Source organism: Liolophura sinensis, chromosome 1, assembly GCF_032854445.1.
Source record: "Liolophura sinensis isolate JHLJ2023 chromosome 1, CUHK_Ljap_v2, whole genome shotgun sequence".
NCBI classification, from domain to species: Eukaryota; Metazoa; Mollusca; class Polyplacophora; order Chitonida; family Chitonidae; genus Liolophura; species Liolophura sinensis.
Window position 1 is genome coordinate 13172560 of NC_088295.1, and position 10611 is coordinate 13183170.

Here is a 10611-nt window from a genome sequence, read left to right on the forward strand (position 1 = left end):
GCTCTCGGCAAATATCGAGGACACAGTGTTATGTAAAATAAACAACGACCCAAATAGATTAACTTTTCTCCAGAAAAGTAGTTCAAGGGTGAATGTATGGCAAGCGGGATTATAATATAAACATAATGTCTTATACATGTCAACGAAGTTTGTGTGTACTGTTTTTCATATATAAACAAGGCATGAACGCCTTCGGGACAAAGTAGGATAATGGAATACACGGTCGTAGGTTGATATCCTCTTGTATACAGTACATATGTTAAGTTTTTATATGTACAATCAACGACTGAAATTATCTGTGATATTATTAAATATTATATCAGCTCCATCAAAGAACGGAAAGATTTGGTGTAAACAAAAGCACGTCGATGAAGAAATTGTTTCTAATGAGTTGTCAAAGTCCATTAGGAGTGATGATTAGAAGAATATCCCTGTCAATGTTTTAGTAACGAAGCAGTTATATACATTAGACAGAATTTTATTTTTTCGTGATTTAGGGTTGGATATCTGTGAGACAAACATTTGGACACAGTCGCAGTTTCGCTATAGAAATGAGAAAGAATGGGAGTCTTTGGTTCGAGACCAGGTCATGGTGGTTTGGCAGTGGATTTACAACAGAAACTTGCAGATATTTACAAGTGAGACGCGCTGGATTCTTCAGTGTCTGGCCGGTATCCTCCTCCCACAATGTGACCGCTGTAGTGTAAGTAAAGCATTCTTGCGTAGCGCGTCAAACACTAATCAATTAAATAGGTAAGTTGCAAACATAAATTTTAACAAACAGCGATACATCATCACTAAACATTCAGTGCTCATACAAACTCTACACTCACAAAATTAATCTGTTAAATTTATCACAAAGTCTGTTATCTGAGTGATGCTAAAATATATTCTGTTATTGCAGCAGATTATTCTGTTAAATATAACACACATATGACGACAGCTTCCCAAACGACTAGTCTAGTAACAAAGGAGTTCCGGCTGCATTGAAATGCTAGTAACATATTTTTCTCAATGACGATCATGGCTTACATGGCAGACATATATTCAACCAACATTTTACACATCAACATTAAAAATTGCATGAAATTGCTCATATTATCTGGTAGATTTTATTTGTTTTTTAGTATTATTTTTTTTCTTGTGTGTGTGAATTGGGGGTGGGGTGGTGGTAGTTATATGTTACTTATATATGTTGGGCCATACTTATATGTTGGAGAGTGAGACGGCAAGGTACCGGATAAAGCTCAAAATCTAAGGCCACAATCACAATGCAGTACACATGTTACATGTACCTCATTAGAGAAGGGCTATGTAGTAGTTAGATTATGGGCAGTCTACGCTATTCAGAGGCCAATCATATACACATAAACTGAGATAATATATCTATAAACTTCTATGAAGAACAGTTGCATACTGATAGCTTCACTATGTTTAAATAAAGATATTATTATTATGGAAACAGTTTCAATCTCGCTCGGAAAAGGTTGGCGTCACTTAAATCCAGATAGGCCGACTGTTGAATATATTCGTCTGGGAGTCATATATTTCACACCACATTTTTCAAACACTGCACGCTGTTGATTGCCTCTAAAACGTATTTCTTGTCTCCTGCAGGTATTGTATGACCTTGAATTGGACACAAAATCTGCTAACGTCTTTTCAAAGCCATGGGTCGAATCTTCTTTGACCAGAGAAAGCGTTCAATAAGGAAATCTGTCACCACGTCAGGTAAAATCACGCCCAGAAGCACGATCGTCTGCAAACAGACAAGTGTAAATAATTAGTCGTTAGTGTAGCATATTTGTGGTTCTCTCTTTTCATAAAACATGTGTGGGGAGTTGTAAATAGTAGGGTAATATTTACGTGTTGATTTCTGCGTGCATTTTGACGTCACTTTTATCAAACAGTCACGTGCTGTAACTGATTTTTCATAGGTTAAATCTGAATGGAGAGATGTTTAATTAGCATACAAAGAAAACGACGTAAATAGGACGTTTATCATTTTAGATTCTGTCATATATCACCGTTACATACGAGATTTCCGCGTCGTAGTATTCGCGGTTCATACATTTTTGTAAGGCTTTCCGTAGCCATCAAACGCTCTGGATTCGAACTTCCAACAGACAGCCTGTCGTGTCCTTATACCACTACACCACTCGAGTTGTTATACTGAAATTGTGTTTTTTAGGTGTCTTTAAGACAGATGAACATGATTAGGGTTCAGTGTCCGTGTGTCACATGCTTTTGTCACATAGACTACATCTGAAAAGCGTCTATTCCATATTTGGGTAGCCTCATTCACGGAAGCATGGATGAATTGACGTAAGTAGTGACGTGGAAAGTTACACGTTAATACCACCCTAGTCTTCACTAACTTCCCATGTCTGTTGCAGATATAGTACCCACTATAGTTTGATAAAGAATCTATTTACACATACTTGTCAGAGCTATGTGTGTTTATGCCTACCTGGGGCCTCCGTGGCTCAGTTGGTTAGAGCGCCAGCGCAGCGTAATGACCCAGGAGTCTCTCACCAATGCGGTCGCTGTGAGTTCAAGTCCAGCTCATGCTGGCTTCCTCTCCAGCCGTACGTGGGAAGGTCTGTCAGCAACCTGCGGATGGCCGTGGGTTTCCCCCAGGCTCTGTCCGGTTTCCACCCACCATAACGCTGTCGTATAAGTGAAATATTCTATACGGAGTACGGCGTAAAACACCAATCAAATAAATAAATAAATTTATGCCTACCTTGTAAGCGTCAAGGATCTGGTTGCTTCCTCCTATGAGGTATCGGGATTTAGGGGCCTCATTCACTAGACCATCCTCCATGGCATCAATGACCGGAGCCAGTGAGTTGGGGGCCGTGCCTACGGCCTCACAGATACCAGACATGACCGCAAAATGGTAGTCTCTCCCATAATCCTCCTGCACTTCCGGTGTCGCCTCCTCCCACATGATTTCTAGATCCCTCTTCATCCTCTCTCTCTGTCAAATGAAAGCACAGAATATAAACGCTAAGTGTACATTTCCTCCCAACATAATGTTGGCCGCGATCCTATAAGTGAAATATTCTGCAGTAGGGCGAAAAACACCAATGAAATAAATAAATAAATAAATAAATAAATGATAAATATACGTACATTCATATTTTTCAGAATGGATGTAGTTCCCCCGAAGTTTCCGGGTTCTATGAGAATGACCTTGACCCCCCATTGTTTCATCTCTATCCTGAGAACGTCCGCGAAACCCTCTCCAGCGTATTTGCTCATCGTGTAAGCAGCCGTTTGTGGGGTGCCAACTCGGCCTTTAACACTCGTCACGTTCAAAATTCGACCTGTGAAGCATAAAAAACGATGGGGTCTTTTTCAGTACACGGGCTAGATGCCTGCATTTCCATTTATCTTTTATTCTTCATGTGTCAACTGACAACAACCTTAATTTCATAAATTACTTCTTACTGACGACAAAACAATGCAATATCCACAAACATTTTCACAAACTACATATCATAATTTTATACTGATAAATTGTATAGCCGTTATCTCATTAGTTGTCTGTACAGTTAGCTGTAACAATTACCTTTTGAACGCCTGATCAGGGGCAAGAAGGCCTTTGTCACTCGAACAGTTCCAAACATGTTAATGTCCATGTAGCGTTTGTAAATGTCCATGGTGCAGAGCTCGGCTTCGCCATTTACGTCCTGACCAGCATTATTCACAACGCCCCACAAACATCCTGGGCAGATTAACACTTGCATGAATCAATGACTACAGATTGCATGATTTTTTCTGCCAACCCACCCTTCAACAACTTCACAACCTCCTTCTACACCAATTGTTCTTTTCACTGGCTACATGCAATGAATCATTCCTCAGTCTAACCTTGCTGAGCCTTGTATTGTTTGCTTGTTTGTGTTACTAAACTGTATATATATACAGGTACCAGCTACTTTAATGACTTTTCACGTATCCAGAAGATGACAAATACAATTTTGTCGAAAAATTCTATTTATTTCTTATCAGTATTGCGGATCTTGGGCTTAACATAATACACAGATAATGTTTTCTATATGTAAAGAAAAAAATGCATACCCCCATCTTTCAAGTATTCCTTGACATGCTTGACAGCGTCAGCCACACTGCTGTCAGAGGAGACATCAAGAGGTACAACGTGTAGGGAATCTCCGCAGGAAGCCCTCAGGGCCTGGGCCTCCTCGTCGTCGGGGCGGTAACATCCGGCAAACACCCGAAACCCCAGAGACACCAGCCGACGGGCCAGAGAGTTACCAATACCTGGAAGAGGGCCAGGTTACTGGGCAATAAGAGGCATCATTTGTAACAAACACTCTTTGGCAATATCCCACATGGTTATTAATAATGAAATAACCACATGTCCCTCCATGTCATACAAGATCTTTGAGGGCGAGAAAGTATTCCGATATAACTGCACTATACTTCATCTTAGTGTCCCAAATCTGTTAAAACTCCACACCAGCTAAATCGTGACTTACTGCGTGTGAATATATTTAATGTTTGAATTTTTGTATCAGTGAGCATTCACTGTGAAGGTGAAGCCTTGACAGTTGAACTGGCGGCCTAAAGAAACTTTACAACTCCGTGAGTTAAATTTAACCAGCCTTTTCAGCAAATTAACACCAAATTATTGTAGGAAAACACCGTGCGAAATTGAATACAGTTGACATATCACGTGGATGGCCGCAACTGCACATGTAATAAGTACATAAAAACGTTACACACAGTGTGCTGGACTTAGATATTGACTAAAAACCACTAAAGTAATGCCTCAACTGACTCCAGAACAACGCGAGAGGGCCTGTGTATGGCATGCATGGGAGCAAACCATGCCCACATTGTAAGGACCTTCAGCTGCACTCGTGTAACTGTGTCACACTTGATGCAACGTTACAGACAGACAGGGCAGACATCGGACAGGCCAAGAACAGGCAGGCCTAGAGTAACTTCGCCCAGAGAAGGCGGGTACCTGCGCACCTTATATCTGAGGAACCGCTTCCTGACAGTGACGTCATCGTCAATCAGTGCCTTAGGTCACCGGGTCGGTCGGCAGACCGTGGCTAGGAGACTCATGGTTCGCGGAATTAGGGCCTATCGACCATTCAGAGGACAGTTGTTGACAGCCGAACATCGTCGGCAGAGGTTGCCATGGGCTCCAATTGTACGCCGTTGGCAGCGATGTGACTGGCAACATGTTGTATTCACGGATGAAAGCCGCTTCTGCCTGTTCCGAGAAAGCGAGTTTGACGTCGAAAAGGCCAACGAACGGCTGCATCATGCGTGCAGGAGGTGGTACCGTTTGGCGGCGGCGGCGTGATGGTGTGGGGTGGGATTTGTGGAGAGGGACGAACACCACTGGTCATCATCTACGGGAACCTCACAGCTCAACGTTACGTGGCTGAAATCCTACGTCCTGTTGTTCTGCCATTCTTCAACAGCAGCCACGTGGTGTCCTGTACCCGCATGACAACGCCAGATCTCATACAGCTCCAGTTGTGCAGAACTTCCTGGAAGCTAAGGACGTCAGTGTTTTGCCGTGGCCTGCACGTTCCCCAGATATGTCCCCAATAGAACACCTTTGGGATATCCTTTGTCGTCGAGTAAGACAACGGTCGCACTTTGCCGCCAACAGATAAGAACTGGCGTCCGATCTCCCAGATGAATGGCAACGAATCCCACGTCATCTCATCGCTTTTTCTATGCGTCGGAGAGTTTTTGCATGCATTGCAGGAAGGGGTGGACACACACGATATTGATTGGTTTTGATATTGACTGATTTTGAAAATAATCAACTTTTTATATACACTGCCCATTGTTAACCAAATGGAATGGCTATTTTTCTACCCCTGCTCTGTTTGTTCACTTGTAAAATGACTTGAGGGCTGCTTTGTCCGTTCTTACTCAAGACTTTCAATATCTAAAATCAGTGGTCTTTGCAATATATTAAACTTCAGTCATCCAGTTTTTTTGCTTTGGCAAAATAAATTGATTTGAACTCTTAAAGTTTCTTTTGGCCATCAGTTTATTTTCATGTTATATAATATTTGTTACAGCCCGGTGTAAATACACTCGTCTTTTGCCACAATCTTCCCTCGTTGCCTTTGTCACACCATTCTTCTCCATACCTACGTCACTCTATTTCTCTCCACACACTCTTCTCCTCCATACATGGATCACGCTCTTACCCTCATTTCTGTGTCCAACTATTTCACGCCATACCTGTGTTACACTGTTTCCTTCCGTACCTGTGTCACTCTTCCCCTCAATACCTGTGTCACACTCTTCCATTCCATTCCTGTGTCGCACTAGCTCTTTCCCTCCATCCTTAATTTACTCTCCTTGCCCATCATCCTTGTGTCACAATCTATTCCTCCATTCCGGTGTCACACTTTTCCCCTCTGTCCTTGCGTCACACTTTTCCCTCCATTACCACGCCGCACTCCTCCCCACCATACCAGTCGTAGTTTTCCCCTCCATTCCCGCGTCACTCTTCCCCTCAATACATGTGTCACACTCTTGCCCATCCATACATTTGCCACATTCTTCCCCTCCATCCCTGTCTCACTCTCGTCCCCTCCACACCTGTGTCACACTCTCCATACCTATAGCACACTCTGTTCCTCCATCCTTGTATCACACTTTTCCCCTGAAAGCTTTCTCTCCGTGTATTATGCATCATACTCTTCCCAACCATCATGTGTCACAGCCTTCTCCTCCACCCCTGGATAAACAATCTTGCCCTGCATCCTTGTGTCACATTCTTCCCCTGCATTCCTGTGTCACACGATTTTCCACCATTCTTTTTCTCACCATGTTCCCCTCTATACCGATGTCACACTCTTCCCCTCCATCCTCGTTTCGCACTCTTCCATTCCATTCCATGCTTCCCCTCCACTCCTGTGTCACATTCTTCCCCTGCATTATGTGTCACACTCTTTCCTTCAATCCCTGTGTCACAATTATTCCTCTCCATCCTACATCATTCTGCACCACATTTATGTCACACTCTTTCCCTTCCCCCAATGTCTAAGTCTTGCCCTCCAACAACTGCAAGTGTAGAATTAACCCCCTGTCATTCATTATTTCTTCCCCTCCATTTACATGTCACATTATTCCCGTCTGTCCATCTAACACACTTTCCCCCCCCTCCATCCATCGCATATTCTAACAATAGAATATAGTACTGTATCATTCATTACTAAGCTGCCATCGCACAGCACCAATACTTCCCACCTAAAACTCATACCTGTGTCACAGCCGGTTATAAACACACTCTTGCCTTCAACAGGAACTCGTCTCATTAGTTTCTTCTTCAGAAGTTTGTAACCACCAATAGACAAGCCTATGAAGAGGAGGGTAAGCCCAACTTCCTTGAGAGCCACGAAGTAAGGCAAGAAGGCAAGCACGGACAAGAATGCGATCTCCACGGCCTGGAGCCGGAGGAACTCACCCACGGACATCATCGTCATACGTACTGATGGCATGAAATTATATAACATGATCAACTGATCATCAACAAAGACTAAGATCGCTCTTGCACAAAAGTCTACTATAAAGCTTGAATTCTGAGTCTTAATTTCTTCACGACAAATGGGATAGCATAAATTAGGGAATAAACCGCTTTTCTCTTAGCGAAAATATACAAATGTTTTCTACTTTATATTTAGTGGTATATTACCGTAATATACAGTTTTAGCTAACCAACGCAGTCAATATATACAGATCATGTTCAAGGCGTAATACTTTTTACCCAACATCTATAATCTTGCTCTTATATTAGGCCTGTACTGAAGTATGTTTGAGAATGAAATGTGTCACAGTTCATTTGTTTCTTCGAAAAAAAAGCTACAAACTGAAGAATTCCAACTGTGCCTAAATCTACTTGTAAACCCAATTATGCAAATGGCGTTGAGGAGACTCGCCTATATAAGCCCTATGAATAGCATCAACATTCGAACTGTTCTTCATGTTCCGAGGCAATATATTTAGTTAACGTCGAGTGTCACAAAGTCATTTATTGACAGACTTTTTTATGAGAAATAAGAGTGAAACAACCAAATGGTCCATGTTATCAAGATATGAATGTTAAACATAGCTCCCATGTTTAAATGATGACCTCCAGTCCTCCGACCTACTTGCGAGTAGCACACATTTCAAGTGGCAAAACAGCCGGCACGCATATACTGTAAGGCTTGTGTCAGCACGAACATGTTGGCGTTGTGTTACACAAATAGGTTTCACGTTTAAGCCAGGCCCGGGCACCATAACCGTTTCTCACATACACAACAGCTGTTGTATGAACAATGTTGAATCTTTAAGTTACCGGTGAAGTATAACACTTACCTGTGAGCCACCTCCCGTGAGAGACACAAACCTGTCCTTTTTGACGTTTACCGACGTCACCCTGACCGAAGTGCTCCTTGTGCACAACTGTATCTTTGACCTGAATCCACGCATCTTGGTCACTGTGCTTCTGTTTTGCCGGTCTCCACATACACTTTTCTCTGCAACTAGTGATGCAGGTGTGCACATATATACGATTTTAAATGGTATTTCGATAAAGATTCGGCAGATTTCACACAAATCATTATTAATTTTTCCAAATTTACATAATTAATTTCGACGTCTGACTTTCGGTGTCTGACAATTTTGCAAGAATTTTATTAAGGTAATATTTAATACACCTACCGTCAAATGGAACGTATTCTTAAATTTGTTTTTCTACCTGTTTTCCCCAATCTTATCAAGGAGATTTAAATAAACGGCGCTTTGTTCTATAAAACTTTATGTTCTCGTCACCTAAAACTTATAAAGTGTAAATGGAATTTTGAACGTAAAAGTTAAAAGTAAGATTAAGTTTCAAAAACAAACGTTTACCACAATAAACATGTCATTGCAAGACCTTGTATTATGAAATTGGCCTCCAATAGTAAATTCCTATAGTAAAATATAAGAATGCTCTATCATTCCTGTGTAAATATATATATCTGGTTGGGGAAAGCACTCATAGCCCGGAGGGCACCACATGCAGCGCTTCACCAGATACCAGAAAAACTAATGTGAGGTTGCGGAGTAATCAGCGGAAGATAGATGAGAGCATATTGAACCTCACAGGTTAAGACCGTGATCAACGTCGATGGCCCATACCATAGATAACTGACCCCACTATACTGTATACTGTGCTCTCATGTCAGTCCAGAAGCAAATTCTACCAGCAACCTGCGGCCTCTCCCTCGGGCTCTGTCCAGTTTCCTCCCACCGTAATGCTGGCTGCCGTCGTATAAGTGCAGTATTCTTGAGTAGGGCGTAAAACACCAATCAAATGAATAAAAAAATGTATAACACTAATGTCACAAGACATGAACTTAATGTGAAAGCTTGCCTGATAATTTGGCGTCCCTAGCATAATCCTGCACGTACTTGATGTATGGTACATCACATTTAATTTTACATGTTAACCGACAAGTCCCACCAGTGAAAGGTGGTATGTTTAATGTGATACCACACAAAAAACAACATAGCTTGGTGCTTTCAGTAGCCAAATAAAAGAATTAAGAGAAATAAGAGAGAGTCTTTGTCGACGGCTTGATGACAGCTAAAAAACAAAACAAAGACTACCGTATATGTTACAATATTCACTTGGACAGGAAAGATAGGTTTTCTTCTTCTCCTTCTTCTTCTTCTTTTTTTTATGTGTGTGTGTGTTTGTTACAATGACCTGAGCCTGTCCATACTGATAATGATAAGCCAAAGGCCAGCCATAGGCTATGGATTTAGTCCTCGTTGCACGGAGGCATGCCGGTATATGTGAACAGGACACAAACATTTAAACAAATATTTCCCAAACTGGTCAGTCCACTTTTATAATGGGCTTCACTGTTTCCCTAACCCCGTCTTCTTTAATTTCCTTCACTAGTTATTTTAATGGTTCTTTCTGCCTATCCGCTGTAACATGCAGGGAAAGGCGTATATGTAAGACTATTTATGTGCTAGTTTGATCGTGCAATTCATCTTTTCAAGCTACTTGATCTCTCAAATCCATATATCACTGTATCTCCTTATGGGTGCGTTCCCTGTGCGGCTGGGCTATCTTTGCTTGCATGTGTATGACGCTCAACTTATACACACAGGCCTATATGCTAAGAAAACATAGCACAACTATACCCACACAATGAATAGAACTGTAACTTCTAACTTCATCCGTGGAGCTTTAAATATATCTGTATGGCTCCATGTATGAGTGCCCGGTATCTGTCTTAAAATTGCCTCTTGTAGGCTTACATGTGCATAGATCTAATTCTGTTGTGGGCAGCTAGTTAACTCGCCCAGACATGTTACAAGAAATAATGTGATTGTTTTTGGCAGAAATACATGCAGAGTGCGTTATTTTGAGTGAGAGAAGTTTTTATTCCAAAAGGTTGTAAACGTCATTAAAAAAATGCCATAACAGTGATTGATTATTTATACCTGGGACTATTATATACATGTATATAATAGTCCCAGGTTATACCAAGGACTAAGTGCGGTTAAAATTCAGTAGACAGGTGCGACGTGCATTCTCCTGTAATCGGCAATGCAGCC

At 41.6% G+C, this 10611-nt stretch overlaps 1 protein-coding gene across 1 annotated transcript; it reads right to left on the reverse strand.

The window, feature by feature from the left end:
* Positions 1 to 419: 419 nt before the first annotated feature.
* LOC135461415 (D-beta-hydroxybutyrate dehydrogenase, mitochondrial-like) lies at positions 420 to 8422 on the reverse strand. Its single transcript, XM_064738505.1, has 7 exons — positions 8374 to 8422; positions 7277 to 7504; positions 4090 to 4290; positions 3578 to 3733; positions 3139 to 3332; positions 2747 to 2983; positions 420 to 1759 (listed from the first exon to the last, which is right to left on the reverse strand). Exons 2-7 carry the CDS (start codon positions 7497 to 7499, stop codon positions 1652 to 1654), a joined length of 1119 nt encoding a protein of 372 aa, XP_064594575.1. The 5' UTR covers positions 7500 to 7504; positions 8374 to 8422; the 3' UTR covers positions 420 to 1651.
* Positions 8423 to 10611: the final 2189 nt, after the last annotated feature.

What these genes read in the sequence shown, in the direction of transcription:
- LOC135461415 (XM_064738505.1), bottom strand. Translation starts at nt 7,499, where the DNA reads ATGACGATGATGTCCGTGGGTGAGTTCCTCCGGCTCCAGGCCGTGGAG. An exon ending in GGAATACTTGAAAGATGGGG is followed by an intron (nt 3,734 to 4,089) that starts GTATGCATTTTT and finishes TAATCTGCCCAG; the next exon opens with GATGTTTGTGGGGCGTTGTG. An exon ending in AGATCCTTGACGCTTACAAG is followed by an intron (nt 1,760 to 2,746) that starts GTAGGCATAAAT and finishes GTCTGTTTGCAG; the next exon opens with ACGATCGTGCTTCTGGGCGT.